At 40.3% G+C, this 23,736-nt stretch overlaps 1 protein-coding gene across 2 annotated transcripts in view; it reads right to left on the bottom strand.

Moving 5' to 3' along the window:
• The window catches only part of Chrm2 (cholinergic receptor muscarinic 2), a 132,135-nt gene that overhangs the window by 102,719 nt on the left and 5,680 nt on the right, over positions 1-23,736 (bottom strand). The window contains exons 1-2 of one of the 2 annotated variants that reach the window (XM_069996856.1): positions 13,641-13,724; positions 13,169-13,347 (exon numbers count right to left, since the gene is read on the bottom strand). Coding sequence is in view for 1 of the 2 variants with exons in the window: in XM_069996855.1 (XP_069852956.1) it covers positions 13,169-13,347 (179 nt within the window). In the remaining variant the exon portion in view is untranslated. Of the gene's footprint in view, positions 1-13,168; positions 13,348-13,640; positions 13,725-23,736 lie in introns of those variants that run through there. The other variant, XM_069996855.1, reaches the window with a different exon arrangement.

The following is a 23,736-nucleotide window of genomic DNA, read 5'->3' as shown; positions in this document are numbered from 1 at the left end:
GTGGTTTAAAATGATCACTCAACTATATTTATTGAGCTTTTGTTTATTCCAAGAATAGAGAAAGGCATCAGATCCAATGCTGAGAAGTAGAAGGGAAAGGAGGAGAAATGGAAAGAGAAAAATAAAAAAGAGACAAATGCTTTACTTCTGCAGTAGACTTCTAATAACACCAGGCAACAACAGTAAAAATTTTACTGTGGAAAGAAGTTGAATATAGGGCTGGGAAGGTGGCTCAGTGGTAGAGCGCTTGCCTTGCATGCCTGAGGTCCTGGGTTCGATTCCTCAGCACCACATAAGCAAAAAGAAAAAAGCTGGGAGTGGCGCTGTGGCTCAAGTGGTAAAGCGCTAGCCTTGAGCTGAAGAGCTGAGGGACAGCCCCAAGGCCCAGAGTTCAGGCCCCATGACCGGACCCCCCCCCCCAAAAGGAGTTGAATATAAATACGTGTCCATGATAAAGAGTGAAAAATTTAAAGCAATAGTTATTGTGCAGGATGCTGTGGGCCTGCCCGTATTGCTAGCTACTCAGGAAGCTGAGTCTGAAGATCACAGTACAAAGCCAGCCTAAGCAGGAAAGTCTATGGAACTCTTATCTCCAATTATATATAAACAATATATAATAAGTAATACATAAGTAAATAAAGCCAGAAATGAAGGGGTGGCTCAAATGGTAGAGCACCAGTGGTTCAGCAAAAAAGTTCATCAATAATGCCTGGGTTCTGACATCTAGTCCCTGTGTACACACACACACACACACACACACACACACACACACACACACACACACACACACACACGCACGCACACGCACACACACACACACACCATTATCAGCTTCTTGCAAAGCACCATGTCTAAATAGCTGGATTGACTAGAGCATTACATAGACCAGTATCAATTTGCCTAATGACAGAAAAAAATAGGGTAAAGGTGTCAGAAGGGAAGATTAATTCTGAAAGTGAAATTTTACCTAGAAAGAATTTCTTTGAAGTATTTCAGAGTTATAAGTTGAAGTTATGGAAATAAGAAAAGTAGATTACCTCTTAAGGACTTCTCTTGTTTTTCAAATGGAAATGGCAATAGTCTATTTGTTATTTGTTATTGGTAAGACAAATACAGATATATGACTTTTGTTTAAGGGTGGGCATGGCCTTTCAGAGTTCCATTTATGTTTCCAGCTATTTAACTTTGCGTCCTCATGACAATGATGGCTGAGCCTTGGGAGATCAATTGAGAAGAGAAATGGAAAAGAAACAGCTTGGTGATGTACTTTTCTACTTCTTCTTTAACTTAGACTCAGGAGAGCAGAAAAGCTGCCAAAACTGAGTAAACAAACCACTTAAATACTTCAACAGAGAGGGGATAGATTTTATTGCCTGAATTATAAAAGATATTTCATTAAAAATCAATAGTGTGGACATAGTTTAATAGAAATCATAAAATACTGAGCAACAATGCCCCTTTTCTCACCAAGTACTAAAATAGGGGTATGGTTTATTAAAGGAAGAATAAAAAAGGAGAGAAAGGTATAATATTCCAAACATGAGTTCTGTGGCTATTATTGAAAAGATTCCGAATTTAAGAATGTGGAATGATAATTTAGGGAGGGGAAGGGAAAAATCAAAATGTTTAAATATGGATACAGATTGACCCATTGTAACAATCAAATGCATAAAATGCTATGTTTAAAACCAATCTTTACAATTTAGGTGGGGCAGGGGAGGATATGGGGATTGTAGTTGTGGAGGTGGGAGGGAAGGGATGGTAGGGGAAAAACAAAGGAGGCAATAATGCTTGATAAGAAATGTACTCATTACCTTGCTCATGTAACTGTAACCCTTCTTACAGTATTTTCACAATAAAAAACTTATTAAAAGATAAACAAAGAATGTGGAATGAGAGGTAAGAGGAAACCCCAAAGAAGAAGAAGAAGAAGAAGAAGAAGAAGAAGAAGAAGAAGAAGAAGAAGAAGAAGAAGAAGAAGAAGAAGAAGAAGAAGAAGAAGAAGAAGAAGAAGAAGAAGAAGAAGAAGAAGAAGAAGAAGAAGAAGAAGAAGAGGAAGAAGAAGAGGAAGAAGAAGAGGAAGAAGAAGAGGAAGAAGAAGAGGAAGAAGAAGAGGAAGAAGAAAGAAGAGGAAGAAGAAGAGGAAGAAGAAGAGGAAGAAGAAGAAGAAGAAGAAGAAGAAGAAGAAGAAGAAGAAGAAGAAGAAGAAGAAGAAGAAGAAGAAGAAGAAGAAGAAGAAGAAGAAGGAAGAAGAAGAAGAAGAAGAAGAAGAAGAAGAAGAAGAAGAAGAAGAAGAAGAAGAAGAAGAAGAAGAAGAAGAAGAAGAAGAAGAAGAAGAAGCAGAAGCAGAAGCAGAAGCAGCAGAAGAAGAAAATACCCTGCACCTAACGAGAGTAAAATATTTCTCTAACATAGAGCTAGAATGTATGTCAAAGGAATAGGGGATTTTTTTTAATCCTAAAGGAAGAATAGAGCATTAGATATTACTCAACTCTAAAATGAAATGGAAAAAAACCTGATTACTAAATGGAGAGGTCAGTCTGAATAGTCTACCCTATTTTCCCACTAGTGTAATTCCATTCTGCAAAAGGCACCACTGTGGAGATGGTAAAAGGAGTCAGTGAGAGGTTGTCAGGAGTGAGGGAAGATGGTGACTAGAAACTAGGTAAGGGATGTACAGAAGAATGAAAAATACTTTATGATATTAGAGTAGTAATGACCCGTTATTATGTTTGTTCCAGCCCATGCAATGTATAACAGCATGGGAGAAGTATAATGTAGATTATGGGATCTGGGTGACAGGCATGTGCCATTGAAGGTTCATGAACTGGAGCAAATAGACCACTCTCGTAGGATTGTAGTTGTGGGGGGGACCCAGGGTGCAGAGGTACAAGTCAATGGGTACTCTGTACAGCTCACTCTATTTTGCTGTGAATGTATAAATCATAAAGTCAATGGAATGAAAAACCATTGACACAAGAAAACATGTCTTTCAATGGTGATGCACTGTAAGAAAGAAGCAAAAACAAAAACATTTACATCTTAAATAACTGATCTGTTGGTATGAAGTTTCATTTCAAATTAGTTTAGAAGAGTAGAGAGCACATGGTTTGGGGAGAAATAATTTTAAAATGTGTGTTTGCTACAAGTGAAATAAACAAATCACACTAATTTAAGTAAAAAACAAATACAAACACACATGGCCTTTAGAAAATTCTAATACAGAATTTCAATTATCTAAATCTCCAGGTCTCAGGAAAATCACCTTATTGATTTTGAGTCAATTGTTTCTGAAATGCATCTCAGGCACCTAAACAGGGGCCAAAATAGAGAAATAGGAGAAATAGCTACTAAATCAGAAGAAACTCAGGCGAACAACAATAGGCAAGAATCCAAGTTCAATGTTCCAACACAACAATAGGACTAAACCAGATCAGAAAATGTAACAAACGTTGTGCTTTCTGAAAGGGGAGAGCAATGAAATAGCTGGGGATTGTGCACGGAGAAAGAACCTGGAAGGAAAGGACCATGGGAACTTGCATTGTGGTGAAGATGCTAAAATAAGTGAGCACAGATCAAAGGAGGAGACATTTGACAATCTCTCTGCCTCCGTGAAGATGACCGCTGGGATTCAGTCCCAACACTTCAATGATAGAAGGATGTCATTTTATTTTGTTTGAATATGAAAACTTGGCTGGAAAATAAATGTGACCTCCTTTCTCTGTCACTGTTAGCAAAAGAAAACTTATTTGAATTTTTGGTAAATTCCTATAGTGATAGAAACCAAGGAATCTTGTTATTTTTTTTAAAGGGGGGGGGATTTTAAAGAGGAATGTTGAAGATGTGAATTTCCTGCAGAATGTGTTATGTAACTATCAAACTGCAAGGGAGAGAGGAGCAATTATCACTTTAATTAATTAGGGCCCTTTTGTAGCTCCCTTGTGAAAGATAATCCTTGATTAAAAGTGTCAGTATGTAAAAATATTGACTGATATTGAAATGTAGGAGTGTGAATTTTCAATTAATTGTAAAAAAAAAGTAGCAAGTATCATCATTTACCAATAGACACTAATGATTCTCAGTAGACTAGGGGCATACAAACAAATAATTAGAGTTGACAATGAACATGTAAATAGGGTTACCATTCGTGTACTGGTGGTTAATTCCTAGAACATCTGGGTCCTTTAGACTTTAGTCTGTGCAGCTTCAATGCAGGGGTTAGCATTAAATAATAACAATTGTTTTGCTGAGAAAGGGACTACATAAAATAGAAATTCAATAATAATATTTTACCAATACTTAGCGTTATCCTACTACAAAGATATCCTTTTTATAAATATCCATTTGATCATAAATGCCCAGCAATTCTATACCTAGGAGCCTTGATGAGAGTCCTTCTAGAAACCACTCTAAGGGAACTATAAAGAATCCTGAACTTCCAAAGGTAAGGCTGATAGATTGGACTCTGACAGATTAGTGGCCAAGACCATGGATTTGAGACTCATGCCTCATAGCATGAACCATTTCAGTTTACAAACACTGACTATAAGCAAGACTTGCCTTTATTCCCTTTCTCTTTCTTTGGGAGATATAGGAATTTAAACTCAGGACCTACAGCTTTTGCTTAACTTCCTTGATCTGCTGATGTTCTAGTACTTGAGCCATACCTCCAGTCCAGCTTTTGCCTAGTTAATAGGATGCTGAGTCTCACTGATTTTTCTTCAATAGCTGCCTTTGAACTGTGATCTAGCTCTCAGCTGACAGAATAGCTAGGATGACAGGAGTGAGCCAACAGCATTTGGCTTTTCTTTCTTTGGCTTAGATCAGAATTAAACCCCAAATAATGTAATGGGATGCTATCCTTGTAAACAAGCTGCTTTACCAGTAAAGGACACCCTCCCTCCCCCAATAAACAAATAACATTTTGGAAGGGGAGGTGTGGCACAAGTGGTAAAACAGCAGCTTTGAATGAAAAAACCAAGCAAGAATGGGAGGCCTGAGTTCAAGTCCCAGTAAAAGCACAAACAGAGTTCTAAACCTGGTCTTTGACTCTAAATGTGAAACTGATTCCAAAAGCTTAAGCTTAGGACAAAGTTATTTATTGTCAAGCAGCCCCAGTTCTTGGACTTAGAAAGAAAAGCTAACAAATAGGTACCACCCATGGAGGATATAAGGTGCAGGAACAATATTCACAAAGAAAGGTAGAGAGCTGAAAACTTTGTAGACATGAGACACAGCAGTTGCCGTTTCCTGGTGGGATCTATTTTTCCATTATTATTGTCACAGAAGAGTAACTCACATACAAATCTGAAATTTCCTCTAATGGGAATAGCTACCTACAGAAATTATCAAGTGATTCTCATTATCTGATACAAAAGTAATTTGGGGGCAAAGGAAGAAAATAATATTTTTCCCATGTGGCAACAATATTTTGGCTCTGGAGCCTTTTTAGATTTGCTTCCTAAAATGAAACAAAAAGTCCCAATTTTTGGATGGATGGAAGGAAGGAAGGAAGGAAGGAAGGAAGAAAGAAAGAAAGGAGGGAGGAATGGAGGGAGGGAGGGAAGAAGGAAGGAAGGAAGGAAGGAAGGAAGGAAGGAAGGAAGGAAGGAAGGAAGGAAGGAAGGAAGGAAGGGAGGGAGGGAGAAAGGAAGGGAGGAAGGAAGGGGGGGAGGAAGGAAGGGAGGGAGGAAGGAAGGAAGAGTTGTCACCCCACAATTAAGTACAATTTCTCCATTTTCCCTGTATTCATTCGCACAAGTTACAGAAGAATTATCTTCTCTTGGTGACTGTTCATAAAAAGGTATAGAGTAATAGGAAACCTTCACAGAATCCAACAATATGAAATCGTATCTGAAATTCATCTTATTCCCCATACAAGTCCAATCGTTCTGTGCTTAGTGGTCAAAATTAGTCTTCAGGTGATTTTTCTTGCTCTCTCATACCCCTTGTGAAGAGTTCCTTAGCAGTTAATTAATCAAGAAATAAGAAGTTCATTTTCCTACAATTAATCTGTGTTGCTTAGTAGCTTGGTCTGGATGGCAAGATAAGAAGTATCTACTTTATTAGAGCTGAAGAATCAACTTCAAGACTAAGTGAACAATAACACTGGGAAAAATCACTGGCTTTCTCTTCCCTTTTCCTAGAGGATGTTTTATATTGTAAAAATACGTTTCTTGGAATAAAAGATCACCAATATTTTGTAAGAGCCAAAAGTATCTGGAGAACATTACAGATAATAGATAATTCACTCATTTGTCCTCTAGGAGAAGGAGAAGAGGAAGAGGTGCCTGGCCTAGCTAGATTCACAATGAAAGACACAATACGAAGGAGCTTTGGAATGGTGAAGATGGTCTAGAAGATATCAACAAAACAAGGATTCCAACTTGCTGATCCATAAGCTTTGCCAGAAAGATGGAGCATTGTAAGTATGCTGTCTATGAATTGATAACTAGTGCTAAAAAAATTCAATAATTCAGAACTTTGTCATTCAAATCATGGCCTATGAAATTGATTGTTGAAAAAGTGTTTTCATTTCTAGGGAGAATTCATCATCCAAGGGTATGTGGAATTCTCAGTCTCATAAAAGAGAGATCACACTTTTCAGAGTCTGATAAATGCAGTAACTTTACAATGCGACCCCGTTATCATACTTTTATTATCTTCGTTTATCTTAAAAATACAGATTTCAGTTCTGTTGTTGCCATCCCAATATCTATGTGCTGGAAATCTAAACTTAAATTAATATTTACCCAGTGAAGAGGTTTATATCTCCCCTGAGGATTATAAATATTTATGGGGTTACAAGACCCTATGCAAAAACTTATCTACTGAAAATGAAAAATCCCTACTGCTAATATATACAAAATATATATTTATTCCTCAGTAGTTCCACTTGTAGCTCTGTTACTAGCACCAGATAAAATTATCTAAGTTGGCTAGCAATTTTCTTTTGTAAATCCACAAACCCCTGTAATATAATAATTAAAAAGGAAACTGATATTTTTACCCTTCAAAACACTTTTTCTGTGAATGTGACATGCCAATAATGTCATACCATTACTATATTAGTATGTAAAATAGTAAAAAGTCTGCTGCTTTTCATTATTCCTTGCCCAAACAATAACAATAATGAATTACACAGAAAAAAGAATGGAAACAAGAAGAATAAGAGAAGAACCCTATTGGCTGATGAACACATACCACTTGCTCTGCACCAGTCATAATGCCGGGTTATTTATACGCCTTCCATCCCTGTGCTGTGCAAACATGAAGAAAGGGCTGGTAGAGCCCAGTTTCCCAAAAGGGCCTTAACCACTTTCTGGGTCTTTCCTTAACAGTCAAGAAACACTGAAAAAAATTAATAAGAGAATGGCATGTTCCAATCTGCCTTTTAGAAAGGTTGAACTGGCAGTGAGAGAATTCAACTGTGCTAGAGAAAGTCCAGAATTTGGAAGTCCACTTGAGAACATACGACTCTGGTGATAGTTCACATTGGAGGTGCTGAAGGTCTAGAAAAGCTCTGCCCATGGAGAGAGGTAGATGGATTCTAGAGATAGAATCTGTAGATAGTCTCATAGATAGAACTGTTTGCATTGGTTACTGGCCAGAAGATGGTTAGAGAACTGAAAGGAAGGAAGAAGGAATATTTCTAGCATAACAATCCACCTCAGTATAGCTTGTCCCATTTTAGTGAGTAATAATAATATGCAAATGAATGTTGATATTTATGCAATCAGATAGAATAACAGTACAATTTCTAAATAGTCCAGCAAAAAAAATGGCCCTGTTATAAAGATAGCCGACTTCTATTTAAAGCCTTAAGACCTTAAATATACAGAAGAACCTCTCCAATTACATTCCCAGAGGCATCCTGATGGCATATCTGTGCTTCATCTAGGAAGGTTTTCAAAATAATGTTAAGCATAGAAGAATATATGTATCTCTCCCTTTATGCCACAACTTCCTGGACTTTTACATAGTGTTTAACATGGCCAGGCAACATCCTTTTGTAATCTCTTTGCTTAATCATATCAATTAAATCATTCTGGCATACTTAAATTGTATTAATGAAAATCACTCTTACGTCCATTGTAAATTGTCATTGAAATTGAAACTCCCTCAAAGCTTTAGAGAGTAGGATGTCTGGTAGCCACCCAATGTGCTTTCTGTTCTTGAACACCAGAGGGCATCTGTCAGTGAAAGGATGGAGAGCTGGGTCAGGGTCAGGGAGGAAGAAAATTCCATTACTAATGAGAGAAACTGATTTTTTAGTGTGTATACCCTTATCTGCCATGGAACATTACCATGGTAACAGCACCAGTTAAGATGGTTGTATATTTAGGTCATAGTATAAAAGGAGCTTGAGCATGTGAAAAAAAAAAGTAAAGAAAATGGAATAGAGATGAGAATATATAGAGTAGAAGGAGGCAAACCAACTGGAACCTACTTCATCCACTGCTGCCAGCAGGCCACCACGTCACAAAGGGCCTTTCAAAGCAAAAGTGGACAGGAAATAAGGAGTTGGCTTAACTATGCTTCTGCACCATTGTTGGTTTGCTGCATTACCTCAGGGAATGTCTATTATTGTCTCCATACTTGTCATGAGGTCAATTGCATGATATCAAAGCCCATTTAAATTTTTAGCTGATAAGTAGGTATAACACTTGACAAAATGTCAGGTAACCTTGGTGCCTATGTTTTTTTTTTTTCAGCAGAGACAATCATTGATTAAACAGAGCAAGCATGTTGTACCAATAATGTTGGCAGCATTAAGTCTTCTTCTCTTAGGGTTTAGAGGATCCAATAAGAACATGTTTTAGCAAAGTGGAGTTAGACAGATGGGAAGAATCTCTCTGGCTTCTGAAAAACAACAGTTTTGCCTTCTCTAAGCACAGGGAAAGAAGTAATACAGCTGTATATACAGAGACCCAATCAGCACAGAGAAAACACTGGAGTTCACCAGGCCTGTGTTGGGATCCAGAGGTTGAAATGTACCACCTTTATGATTTTGTGCCATTTGTTCCAACAAATCAGGATACTAACATTTACCCCACAGGACTGTTGCAATGAGAACATGGATTTATCTATGTACTCAAAACAACAACAACAACAAAAACCTTAATGAATCCCAAGCATGTGTTTGGCACTGGCTTAAATTGCAAGGATAAATCACTAACAAGACAGATGATACAATAATACAGGCAAGTTACTTAAGATAGCACCAGCAACTTAGGACAATCTCTGAATATACCTATCCAAGCAAAGATGGCCAGCACACAACACCACATACACTCATACCAACACCATGACTACCACCAGCATCACACCATAAAACTCAGTGGAGTTCAGGATACACAATTTGTACTTTGAGCTACTCACCCTTAATGAAAGCAGTCCAGACATCTGCTCAGATGAGCTAAAGGGAAACAAAGTGGGGACAGACCATAGGAAATGCCGGTTCATTGTCTATAACCATCAGGTAATATAGACAATGTTTCAGGACATGAATATCCATGGAAGGAAATGACATAGACAGCCCACATCATCAAATAATGAATCAATTCAAACAAAACTTCCATTGAAGAAAGTCAAACCTTCAAGAGAACTGGGCAAATAAAATAAAAATCTCTCCTACTAAGTTAAAAAAAAAGAATGTTTAAGAGAAAAAAATGGGGTCTTGGTAGTCCTGGGGAGATGGGCATTCTCTCACACAATAATCTCAGCAAAGGCCAGCATTCCGGGTGGAAGTTGAACCCAACACCATTTAAGGGTGTACCCACAGAACCTTGCCCTCAGTTTGCCCTCCTACTCTGTCTTCATTTCCTTTTCATTCTTTCCTAATTTCTCTCCCATTTCCTCTTTTACACTTGCTTTAGCTATATTCATTGCTATGGGTCAGAGAAACTGTGACTTCTAATTAGCCAGCTTATTCTCCATTGATGACAGTATCATTCATGCCTTTGGTCCCTTTCCTACCAGACAGCAGGCTGGTGACTCCACTGTCCTCTGAAGTTATCCAGCCCCCTTGTGCCCTTGGCCATGGGGTCTGGCTGTGCTAGGTTGAATTTAGGCTATTGCTCAATGAATATGCATCTAGCTGTCTGGCTTCAGGGACTATCTGGGCAAAAAAAGGGGGAAAAGATAATGTTGAGAATAATGTGTTTTACCTTTTAATATAAACATAGCAATGTATGTCCCCTCCTCCCAAATTGAGAGGCTATATGAACTCACTCAAAAAAAAACTTTTTTTTTCTCTCTGAACTGCTAATCTTTCCAGATCTATATATGAAGCTAGATGAGAGCTGCTAAAGATGTTTTCTCTTGCAGATTCTCTTGTACTTGAACTCTAATAGGGATATTCAAATCCACCTATTTTCTCACTCTAACCTCCCCCCCCTTACAGGCACCCTCAGGACACTTACATGAACAAATATTGACTCTGTCATAGAGAGCAAAGCATCTGGTTTGCTAGCCTATTCTCAATATGGGGGTTCCTGGAATTTCCCCCTTTCCCACTCCCTATCTCGTTCACAGAGCTTTCAAACACTAAATTCACTTGGCCAGAATTTTCCAAGCCTTTTGTCAGGTCAGGTTTTATTTTTCAGTTTTAATTGGCATTATTATTGAGCTCGGTAAAGCAAATAAGGCCGATGGGAAATTGTTTATCTGTTATATTGCCACAATTGGAAAACATTATTAATAATAGCAATAGCAAGGAAAACTCATCTGGCATTAACATTACTGCTTGAGTCCTTAATTGCCAAGCCTGCAAAGCTGCAACACTGTTGGCACAAAATTCTCCTATCCATTTGTCCAGAATCTCCAAAGTCCACTTTCTCAAATGCAGCTTAATAGTTCCCAGCATGAAACTGTCCCTTGGCCAGATCAACTGGTTTTACTTCTACAATCATCAGTACCTTTGATGCTCACCCTCAAGATAATGCCAGCATGTCTCCTTGCCAGTAGTTCCGAAAGTGTTTCGTCATCTGTATTATCTGTTTAGCAGTGGAAATGCATATATACACATTCTAGCATATGCTTATCAACGCCATGTATCCATATACACAGATGGCCAGCAACATATCATGCAAAGGTTCATGCAGCACGATTCAGAGTTCCTTAACCTGGAGTTTATGAGATAATTCATTTTCAAAGCCCCCTCCACCCAACACACAGCACAGTTGTCAGGAGTTGAGTGAAGATGCTGGCCTATGCCAGCCCTTGGCTATTAGACATACCTGGCTATACTGGAGAGAGACTGATGCCCAACGGTGGGCACCTACCCTGACACCCAGTGGCAAGGTGGCTTAGGGTCCAAATCTGAAGTGTCTCAGACTCAGGAGTTCTCAACACACCACAGAGCATGAGTTCTGGGGTCCCTAATTCTGTGAGCCTCCTGCACCCACAGCCCTAATCCCAACTCAGTTTTCCCACCGCTTTTCTGATGACCCCAGAGTTTCTCTCTGGAGCACAGATTCACTCCCCTCTCCAAGGCAGAGGCCATTGTGGTATCCTTGGCCTTGGCTGCAGAAGCCAGAGGCTCCCTTAGAGGTGTTAGGCTGGAGCCATGGCCTGAGTAGGGACAGAGCAGGGAGATGGGTACCTGTTCCTCAGGCTGAGTGCTCTGTGGGTACAGAACAAGAGCAAGACTTCCTTGTACCCACTGTCACCCAGAGCTAAGGAAAGCAAACCAGCACAGGAAGAAGAAGGGGAGAAGAAGAGGAAAGGGGAAAAGGAAATCCGAGTGGGCGATTGGAAAGCCGGAGGAGATGCCCTGAGCTTTGCTGGGCAGACTTAGAGCCCCGGTGGCTGCAGTGTGGGACTTGCCATGGCCTTGAACTGACACAAGGACACTAGAGGGCAGCTTGGGTGAGAAGTCAGCGGCAGTGCTACTTGCCTGAAGCCTTTATTTCCATCTCTCTGCTCTCCTCTCTCTGGACCACGGGTTATTTCCCATACATGCAGGAGCCTACGTCTAAACAACCAGGGGCTGTAGGAGTCCACTGACCCTTCCTTGGACGATTATGTTGTGGCTCAGAGCAACCAGAAACGGAGCAACAGACAGGAAACAGAGAGAAGCGGGTGCTGGGGGAGGAGACTGGGGAAATGTTCAACCCCCGCTGAGTCAATTATTTGGGTGGATTTTCAGTCCTGGCGCGCTCTGCCAGCTAAGCCTTCACTTACTCCGCTGGTGGCACCCCGAAAAGGCGCCAGGTAGAGAATGCACAGGTGGAATTTCGGGCACGCTTTACCTGCCAAGAAGGCTTTGCCCACACCTGGCGAGTTCCTAGAGCTACAAGTTAGCAGCGATTACTTTGCACCTCCAGGGAAGGGCACTTGGAGCTCAGAGGATCCCCAGGAAGGCATGCAGTAGCTCTTGGGGGGGGGGGCGGGAACGGGGGTTGGTCTGTCCTTACCCACTGTGATTTGGATGGTAAAGTCCAGGCAGGATCAGAGAGCTTTGGGTTGGGACCCTGAAACCCCAGCTCCTGGGGGGTACTTCAAGCGTGGGTCAGATAAAGGATGAAGAATTCCTTTTTTCTTTTGTCCTGTACACCTATCCTCTTCTTACCCCCGCCCCTCCACTGGTCCTTGGCCCAGGTCTGATGACTGCAATGCCATACATCTCCCCAGCACGGCTTTAAAGGGGGAGTCAGGGGTCAGTGTGGCGCAGGGACCAGTCAGGATAGATCAGGAGGGTTTGTCCATCCACCCCAACGGCCCCCTCCACCACCACACAGAGGACAGGGTTAGACCTCAGGCACAACGGAGCTGGAGGGGTGGGAGAGGCAAGGCTATCCTTCTCCCTTCCATGATGGCTTCTGGAGCCGGGGGTGGGTGGCAGCGCGGCTCTCAGGCTGCTTTGGCCACATTCTCTTGGACTCGGTGACCCCAGGCGGGCAATTGCGCGTCCCCACCCTGAGCCGTGCCTCCTTGTTCCCTTCTTTCCCCACCCACCACCTCCCCCCTCCAGCCTCCAGGAGTGAAAGTTACCTCTGGAAAAACCTGCACGTGTGGGGCGATCACCCTCCAAGCGCCCCCCACCCCGCACCCACCACCACACACACAACCCTGACCTCAAGGCGCCCACTGGGGTGTGATCCCACAAGCACCAAAGCCCTGGGGCGCTGGCTAACCGGAGAAGTGGGCAGTGTGGTCCCCTTACCTGCCGCTGATGGAGCTCCACTTGTCGCCCTCCCCCTGGCTGAGATTTGGTGGCGGTGAGCCGAAGCAAGGAACCCTGGGCAGATTCCACCCGCCTTGGGGGGCGAGCTGCGCACCGCTGCGCTCCACTCCCAGTTCCCAGGCAGCCGCTGGCTCGGCCGGCTCGCGCTCTCCCTTGATCTTGCAAGAGAAAAGGAAAAGATTAGTTGGCGCCTGGGCTGGGGAGGGGTGGGGCAGGGAAGGCGGAGAGACCGCGCACCCCTGAAGGCTCGGGCGAGAGCCATGGGGATCTCTCCTGCGCCAGGCGAGCCGAGACGCGCGCGCGCACCCCACACCTCTCCAAGCCACTTGCCAGTCTGGGACCGGTTCGCGGTTTGGATGGGAGTGAAATCCACGCGGACCTCCCCCCGCCACCCCCCCCAGTCCTGGAACATCTAAGCCACCAAAAAAGCAGCAAGTTAAGACTTCCAAACCTGGTTTTCACCAAGATGAGTCCAAGAATCCAAAAGAGAAAGGAGACCTAGATGTACTCTGGAGCGGGCTGAGATGCATTTTCCTCAACCCAAGAGCCCTGGTTAAGTAGAAATTAGCGTGCAGAAAAGCAGGACCTATTCAGGGTGCCTTTAGTGATTTCCTTCTGGGATCGGTGACTTCCAGGCTCTGGCCAAGCTCTGCAGGCTAGTGTGTGTGTGTGTGTGTGTGTGTGTGTGTGTGTGTGTGTGTGTCTCTCTGTGTGTGTGTCTGTGTGTGTGTGTGTGTGTGTGTGTGTGTGTGTGTGTGTGTGTCTGCTCGCTAGGTCCCAGTGCCCAGGCACCTTGAGTATGGGCAGGATAGCTCCGTCTCTTATCCGTGCGTTTGTGTTCGATCAGCTGCAATGAGGGAACGATTTCTGGAAAGAACATTTACAATTTTCTTTCAATATGACAGGATTAGTTGCCGTTGAAGGAGCTCCACCAATGAAATCTTCTCTGCGTTCTGATTTGGCGGTTCTTCTGAGCAAAGATGACCGTCTTTTCCCCAGGCTGCTTTCTGCCTCTCTTTTGGTCCATTCTTCCCCTGAGTCCAGCTCTCCAGCAGCAGCTTCTCCAGAGTCTTTCCAATCACTCACCACCTGACCCAGACCCATTCCTGCAAATGTTGTGAGTGCTACAAAGGCGACTCGGCATACTGGGAAGAATTCCGGTGGCGCTTGTTGATGGCAGAAGATACTTAAGCCCAGTTGTTGTTGTTTTCAGGTGGGAAATATTAGAGTAAACGCACTATAGTTTGTAGTAAATATATAATCATGTGGAGCTATTCCGAGGGCTTGTGTCTCTGGGGGGTGAGGTTTATTTATTTATTTATTTGGTTTTGGTTTTCTTATTTTTCACAGGTGCCATTAAAGACCATGTTTTCTCCCAATAGTGGGAAGTTGATGACAAAAAGATGAAGGACATTTTAAGGAACTGGTGATCTCCATGAAAAAAACAATAGGACGCAAACTTTCTTTTTTCAATGTTAAATTTTTATTATCTTTATGTAGTTGTACAAAGGGATTTTTATTCCACCTAACAGTTTCTGACTATAAGACATCTTGATCAATGTAATCCTTCCATCGAGATGCAAACTTTTTGTACTTAGGCGAGACTTGGGATTTTAATTTTTAAAAATTTTTACGTATGTTAGCTACTAGTGACATTTACAATGACACAATTATTGCAAAGGAAAAAACTTGCTTATTTGAAAGTATATATATGCAGGAGATAATATTAATCTATGATATTCTAGATAGATTGCCAACTTGAGTTAAATGAAAAATAGTTAAGAACCTTAAATTGAATATCACAGAGACAAGTTCCACCCAATTAAAATTAGTTCAATCTATTTCACCCAGGACTTTGCTGAATTGTAAAAGGGAAACAGATTAGTTATAGCCATTGCTATTTATAAACTCCTCCTCTTCCTGGTGAGAAAAGACATCAGTGTATCAAACACTTGTATAACAGCTATCAACATGATGATGAGTCGAATAGCAATACACACACACACACACACATATATATATATATATATATATATATATATATATATTGAAAAATGGAAATTGTATAGCTGGAAGTTTCTGTCTCTTTGTATAATTCAGCAACCACCAAGCAAGACCTGACACAAACTTGATCTTACCTAACTCAACTCATTCTGACAAAAAGCATTTCAACATTATGTATCTATTTCCAGTGTTCATACTCCCATCCTTCCATCACACAAGAGACGGATAAAATACTTGTACAAAAGGACAATTCTCTTCAGTCTTATCCTCAGTCCACAGCATTAAATTATCTGATTTCCATTTTGTTTTGTTTTTGTCTCCCTTAGGCTCTCTTTAAAAACAAATTTACAATTTCTGTCTTTATTCTTTATTCCTGGTGCTGCAATATGCTTAAATCTATCTTTCTGAATACACACACACACACACACACACACACACACACACACACACACACACATTAATGAACAAGAAAGCAAAGGAAAAATGAAGAATTGATTCCTGACAATAGACAAGAGAACCTGTTTGTTATGTTTGTTTATATCATTAGTATCTTCTTATTGTTAGGGGCTAATCACTCCAAAAACTAGGCAATGAAGTCTATTGAGTATTTCCTTAAACTCCCATAACATTGAGCTCATAGTGAAACACTATGTTCAATAAAAGTCACAAAACTAAAGGACTGTTGGGAATTACTGCAAACTGAAGCAACACTGTTACAAAGTGCCATCAACAATCACTGCTTTCCCCTCCCAGGTCACTACTGAGAGCATTTCTTATTGTATGTACTTGTATCTTTGCTACTCATTGTGTGATTTGGAGAATGTATTCTACTCACTGTTTCTGCATTTCACAAACTATCACACAGGTACAGCACTATCTGCTGGGCTTATTGGAAGGAATAATAGAGTTCTCGTGAAGTTCTCAGTGGAATGCCTGGCATAGAGAGATTAGCTATTCTGACAAGATGCTGATCCAGACTTAGATGTGGAAGCCCAGGTCATACCTGTGACTTACTGAAACAAAGTATCTTTTTAGTAGAGAGATCATGCCAATGGAACTGTGCAAATCACCCACACTATGCCCCAGGGAGCACCTTGCTTTCCTCTCCTAGTGTCTTTCTATGCAAGGAGAAATCATGTGCTTCCAAAGTGCTTTATTTTCACCTCTTAAGCAAGTTCATTTTCTAAGATAAAACAGTGCTCTTTTACCCCAGGAATATAGTGTTTGCATTTATTAGTAACTCTTGGTGTAGAACATTTTCAAAAGTGCTTTTTTTTTTAAAGGACTTTGTAGAATGCATCTATGCGATTTCCTTTATCTACATGCCTATTTTCCACCTCAAAGAACTCTAATAAATTAGTAATTTCCACTTGTGAAGCCAAACTTCATTACCTACCACCTCATGACACTAGTTGGGGCATACACGGAAGAGCTTCAATGCCTGTGAGGAATGACTTTGACAAAGTTCTCTTTTGAATAAGACTCCAAATAAGGTCACCACTCCCTGGAGGACAAGGAGACTGATGTGTCCCGTTTTCTGGAAGGTGATGCATGTTTTATTATGCCACGTTGATTTCAGTACAATAATAATTAGGCTGCAGTAATTACATACACAAATCAGCACACTATCATCCTAAATGGATTAAGAGAGTGACAAGTTCAACTCCACTGATGTTTTTTTTTTTTTAAACCAGGTTTGGTAGCCATAGCTCATACTCATTTATTTTACCTATTTTCAAAAGACTGACAAAATAAAGGTGAAGGCTTTGCCTACATAGGTAAGAGAGGCCAAAGTGGGAGATTTTGTTATGCTCTTTATCTCCCAATTACACAAACGGTTCTAGAATCAAACCAAGAAAGCACGGGATTTTTTCAGCAGGATACAGCAAGCTGGTTTATCTCATGTGAGCCAAAGAAAGCTTCCTTTTTCTCGACCTGAGTTTGAAGCATAATATTCTCAAGTTTAAAGTAGACTTCCACTAGGATGTCCTCAACTGCTTGAAGCGAGTCCTTCCCTCCCCCTCCCTGTTTGGAAATCTTCATAACAGCCCATAATAGTCATGCCATTCTCGTTAGAGTTCTTTATTTTCTCTGCAAACCTTTCTTACATGTACTTTAAAAGCTTCCTATTCTTCAGCTAAAAAAGATTATCTGGTTGTTTTTTTTTCCTCCCCAGAAAATCTTAAGCTTTTCTTTTTCATACCCTGCAACAGAAGTTTTCATATACAAATGGGACTGATTCTGAGCGACAGTGTATAGTGACAGTCTGACAAACAATGCTCTGCTATTTTTTTTCTTTTCCCTTTGCTTCTTGTTTGCCATCGCAGATGTCTGAAACTCTTCTTGTCTTAGTGTTATCCAAAGCCTGAAAATATTTGCTGCTGCAGAGGCTAAAATATTTAAAATACTGAGCTCTTTTTCAAACAAGGAATATCAAGAAGGGGGGAAATGGCAAGGGAGGAGGAATGCCACGCTGTAAAATGTTAAACCACCTCAATGGTGATAAATCAGTGTTAAATATACAGAGAGAAAAAGGCCATGTGGGGTGCACGTTTGCTTAGAGAAGCCTTTGGTGCTCAGGCATTTCTTCTGCCGGGAAGCAAAGTTAAGGTTGGCTTCAGAGGCAAACCTTCACCACAGGGTGAAACTGAAAAGTTCTAACAGCATCCATCTACAGCTGTGTTTTGAAAAACAGCTTCAATTTCCCCTTTCCACAGTCTGCACGTTACACGCTGGAGCCCTCAGATGGAGATAAGATGTTAGCAAGCTCACACTGTTAACCTGAAGCTCAAAGTCAGAGCCTGCTCTCAAGCACAGGGGTCCTTGATTATCTGCTTGACTCCCTAACTCTTTGTCCTGCTGAAGAGTCATCGGGGGTGGGGGGGATCTTTCACTGTCTTCTTAGTCTATTTTTCCTTAGAATTCGGAGTGAACTAATCACACACTCCTGGGAATTCACATAATTGCTCGGATCATCTAAAATGCTAGTTTCTGAAGCAAGCTCAAATGGCCCTCCAAGGAAAAATGTTCACCTATACCAGAAACAGATCTTAAGAGGAAGCATCACAATACACCAACTCCCTTGCTTAGTCTCTGTTCTCTTTTTTCTTTTGTCGCTTAATTTTGTGAGAATGACAGAGACAAGCGTGATAGAGAAAGAAGTATTTTGTCCAGCAAAAGGGTACTATGGCTTCACGTAGCTCTTGTCACTTAAAAAGAAAAATGAAAACCTTGCCTCGTTCTCCTAGTGGCATGCTGAAGAAAGTGTCTTTAAAGCCAAGCCTGATGCAGTGTGACTAATAAGAGGCGTCCAGGACATTCTGTCCATTTCTTCTCCTTGAATCAGCAAAGTGATTGTACGTTGAGCTTGAGGATTTCATTCATAAAATCTCACGGGAGGTATTTTATAAATAGTCACAGAAGAGAAGGAGGCATTGTCCGCCTGTGTGCCCCATTCCGACAAGGCTTTCATCGGCAAACATTTCTTGCAAAAGTGAGTTAAATAGGATGCCAAATAAGCTAGGTAAGCCTTGAATGTCTTCAAGAGCAGCCACTCAGCGCTTACCCATAGAACTCCATCTCCTTTTATTGATGCCAGGATGCCAGCAGGCAGTTTTTCTAACCCCTGGATATAGATTTTTTCTTTGGGCAGATCTCACCTAAGCAAGTTGCCAGTACTTTGCTTCCCTGATGCTCTGCTGTAAATTGCAGGGGGGCAGTTCTGAGATCATCAGACTGAATTTCTAAGAAAGGAGAATTTCCCCGCAGCCTACTATAACCTGGCCTGTGAGCCATAGGATGGGTCCACTCTTTATATATAATTCAATATTAGTTTAGATGGCAGGGCTATGTGCAAGCTCCAACTGGAGAGACAAAACAGTCTTAACAGAAATATTGTCTTTGGACACTGTTCATAAAATCTCTGATTTTATGTCCTGTGGAGGACTTAGGAAGGGGCCAGGTTGTTTCTGCACTGTAGACCTGACTCCAGAGATGGGTTCTAGTGGACTGAGTTGCAATTTGGAAGGTGTCTCAAGTTTGGTTGTATGAGTAAAATACTCCTAGTTGATGAGAGGACACTTACATACTTAGTAATACTCAACAGCAAATCTCTAATATTGAAAACATCATCTCTGACCATCTAGTAAAACCATGGGTGCTGGTTATATGGAACTCAGGATACAAAATAGAGCCAGAGATTGGTGAGTACAGTGATCTAATTTTCAGCACCAGTTTCACGGAGAATCCTACAATAGTTTAAGAACATTCCTACATACTGCTTCTCTAAGGTACTGTGTTTGGGAATATACTTCCAATCTTTGACTCTCTCAGCTCTTTCTTTCCTTTCCTCTCTCTATTTTTAAAATAATTTTGGATTCCAGAAGTCATTAGCTGGCTAAAATTGTACTTAGAAATGCATGCTTTTGGTACATGGTATTTCTTTTTTATTTGATTTTGTTTTTTTCTTTTGGTCAGTTGTGGGACTTGAACTCTAGTCTTGGACACTGTCCCCAAGCTCTTCAGCTCAAGGCTAGTGTTCTACCACTTGAGCCACAGCACCTTCTGTTTTTATTTGAGAAGAAAACTCATGGCTATGGCTATGACAGTTTGTTCTAATTAAATAATCCATTGGGGAAAGGGACAATATAATAAGAATTGGAATGCTCACTCTTTTCACAGAAAAAAGTCTAAAACCTAAAAATTCATTTTGAGCCATATTTTATACTTTCAGTTTGCTGGCTTACAACCTGGAATAGTTATACAGGTTTCTTTTCTTTTCCTTTCCTTTCCTTTTCTTTTTTTTTTGCCAGTCCTGGGAAAGTTCTGCTCAAGGCTAGCACTCTACCACTTGAGCCACAGCACCACTTCTGGATTTTTCTGTATATGTGTTACTGCGGAATCAAACCCAGGGCTTCATTCATGTTAGGCAAGCACTCTATCACTCAGCCACCTTCCCAGCCCCTTTGCTCAGGATTTTATTTGTCTTTCCCTAGAGTTTGTCCACAATCTCAAGAGAGAGATAAGTTGAGGGATGGGCTTGCAAATTTTCCAGGTGAAAAGTGGAAAATATGTCACACAAGTCCTAAGAAGAACAGTGCTGGGTACAAATAGCTTTGTACCAAAAAGCTTTTGTCCCCAAAGCAGGGTAATCTGAACAATGTGAGAGAAGTTGAAGAGGAAGGAGAGTGCTGAGATTTAAACAGTAGCTTTTCTCTGAGAAAAGTGGGTTTTAAAACCCAGCATAGGGAAAAATGTCTTTCTTGATCATCATGGTACGTATTAGTGGCATGAACATCACCATCTACTAGACCTATAATCTTTGAGAAAATGCTTCACTTTTTGAGCCCCAGATCTCCTACATTTGAAAAATACAAAATCTGCTTGATGTCATTATTGTGATTAAATAAAATCCAATTTGTCAAACCCTTTTGTAAATGAAGTATTAAATTATTATCATCGTTATTATTATTGGTGTCAATTGTTGGCAGCTCAGTCTATGATTAAATTGAGATGTAGATGATTTGTTTTCCTTCTGTCAAATTCTAGCTTTCTCATGCAGGTGTTTCCTTCTTAATTACAAACAAAAGCTATTGGGGAGAATAAATAAGCACTGTGTGTCCAGAGGCAAAGAAATTCCATTTTAGGCAGGAAATTAATCCTGTTATCCCAAGTCATTCCGGTAAATAATATAAATAACACCGAGATCCTAGCACATGGAAGATAAAGCCCATCACTGATGGCTTGCTTTGTGAACTCAGCAGATTCTGATATATAATATGAACTCCAGGTAACCCTTAGCCTTTCTATGACTCTCAATGAAAGACAAAAATCTGTACTCCTAAAGAATATATGGTTGCCTGGCCTCATGTCAAATGCAGAGTTCCAACTGTTGTTTTACTCTAAAAACATGTAGCCTTGGGAAATATTACAATCTAACAATAGGAATGAGTTGAGACCTCTACTGAAGTACTATTTTGTAGCAAAGTGACACAGACAAACTTCCAAAAAAACTATGCATTCATGGAAGGAAATCAACCTTTTCTTCCTAATCAACTGAAATGCTAAAAATGCTCTAAGTCATTTTTCCCTTACACATTATCCCAGATCACATTGCTACTATGTCTCTATGCTTCCTAAACATTGGGTAGAGATTTGCCATATAATTAATACCAAGAGCAAATATCCTCAACTGTAACATTCCAGCACTTCCATATTAGTTTAGGGCTAACTCTTCCTTGCTAAATTATTTCTGGCTACCATTTGAACCCCAAAGCATCTCTAAATTGGAATGTGTTCATTGGATCTGTGTGATAAGCTTACTAAACTTCTTCCACAAGCAGACAAGTCCATTTTATGTAAATAGATTCAATTTCAACTCTATGTTATAATATGACTAATTTCTTACAACTTGTACAAATATAGATTCTACTACACAACCATGATGACTATGCACATGAGAGACTTTCAAAATCATAATAAAATACAAATAATATTTGCTATTGAGTTATTCTTGTGGACTAAATATTAATATGCACATTAACACATATACATGATTTGTGCTATCATTTCAAAACAATTGAAGTCAATGCCATGAAATCAAAGACTTTTTTAAAAACAGTAACTGCTTAGAGATCCTGACTTCTCAGGAATGTGAGCTCTGTTTTATTCTAGTCTTTCTTCTTTACAGAACAATTGATAATTCTGCTTATAAACTGGAGTTATTCCTAGTGAATGTACCTTATGAACTAAGAGGAATCATTGATTTTGAAAGACTCATGAAGAGATAAAATGTGAATAAGTTCTAAACATGAGTCCATTCACTGGAAAGACATCAGGATAGAGAGAGAAGGAGTGTGGGAAGGGATTATGGAAAAGGCATATAGATACCCAGTGAAATCAGATGACCAATGGTCATAATTTGAAAAAAGTTTACCAAGAGAACAAGAGAGTAAAATAAGAGCGGAAAATAAAGACAATGAGCCATTGCTGTATTATGTTCCTTCATTAAACTGCTAGACACTGCAGTGTGGCTCTTGTACTCAACCAAAAGCTCTTCCCTTCTCCATGCAGCTTCTGAAACCATTCTATTTAGTTCTTGAGGAAATTAAGGATATTGAAAACAAAAAGTAATTTGGGGGAGAAAAAAGGTTCCCATGTCTTTCATTCTTTTTGCTCACTGTCTTCCTTGTGTAGTGGCAAGTCTGCCTCTTTAGAAACCTGAGGCACAGAAGAAAAGAATGCACTCAAAATAGTCTGGGGGTCTTGTGACAGAGCAAAGGAGCGAATTGAAATGTACAGCAGCGTAGACAATGAGGATAAGGGTCAAAGTCTAATAGTCATACCCCGTTTCTCTCTACAGGGATCTGTGCTGAACCGTAAAAATTAATCTAAATGCTTTATTAAAGATATAAATAGCATCTTCCATGCCTGCTTTTACCAAGCGCTGCAGTGCTAGGCAGACAGCATATTTTAAGCATTTCTCTGTGACTGTGTATAAACATGCAGACTATTTGTTTAGCTTTCAGTTCACCCCAAAGAATAAAAGTGGCTCTCTAGCACAGATAATACTGCATGGTACAGTTCCAAACAACATAGATTTGAAGATGAATGGTTATTTAGGGCTAGATCTCAACTCTTCATTCACTTTCTCCTAAATCCACCACATCATCACAAATGCTTGTATTTCCCCCCTCCCCAATAGTCAGCATCTTTAACTCACTTAAAAATAACTCCCCAAACAAGTGTCTATTTATACTTCCACGTCTGTAAAGCAAGATGAGCTTCAAGTGGTAAACGTTGGTTCTCAAAGAAAGGCCACATGCTCTGTGCACAGGGAGGGCCCTGTCCCCATGTGCACAGTGGGAGGAGCTGGCCAAACAGACACCTGCAGATGTCTACTGGCGATCGGGTCACGACGAACCAGAATCCCCCTTGCTCCTCTCATTCATAGGAATGCTCACTTGGTCAACCACAAAGAGTGTACTTCTCATGTATTTCTAACCTACTTTTAATAATGTAAATTTATGGTTTTCATGAGTCAAAGAAGTTAAATGCATGGTAGATTCCTTGCAAGTATATTAAGAAATGGACTGTCTCACTACGTAGAATAAAACAGATATAATGTAAAAAATTCACTGGATTCCATTTTTAGTTCTTCTGTGCTTTATGGCCTTGAATAGGTCATGTGTCATTTTTGTTATTGATAAAAGGACACTCTGTCCATTCCAATACTCTGATTCCAGAAGATTGAGAATATTTTAGTACATTTATTTGATAAGATCACACACACACGGATGTTTACACTCTAATACCTAGAAACTGAATATATTGTCCGGCATAGAAAACAAGAATTTTTAGATGGCAACTAGAATAAAAAGAATATTTTACATAGTTCTGGTGGGCCCAACGTAACCCTAAGTATCCTGACTATTGCATACCCAATTTATTTAATGAACACATCAAAAAATCATTACAACATAATCAAGTAGGTTTCTTTGAAAGTATGTAAGGTTGATTCAAGGTGAGTAAATCAATAAATACCA

The sequence above is a fragment of the Dipodomys merriami genome, unplaced genomic scaffold (genome assembly GCF_024711535.1).
Source record: "Dipodomys merriami isolate MVZ:Mamm:240054 unplaced genomic scaffold, mDipMer1.0.p SCAF_5, whole genome shotgun sequence".
NCBI classification, from domain to species: domain Eukaryota; kingdom Metazoa; phylum Chordata; class Mammalia; order Rodentia; family Heteromyidae; genus Dipodomys; species Dipodomys merriami.
Note: the sequence above shows the minus strand (reverse complement) of the source record. Positions and strands in the feature narration are given on the sequence as shown.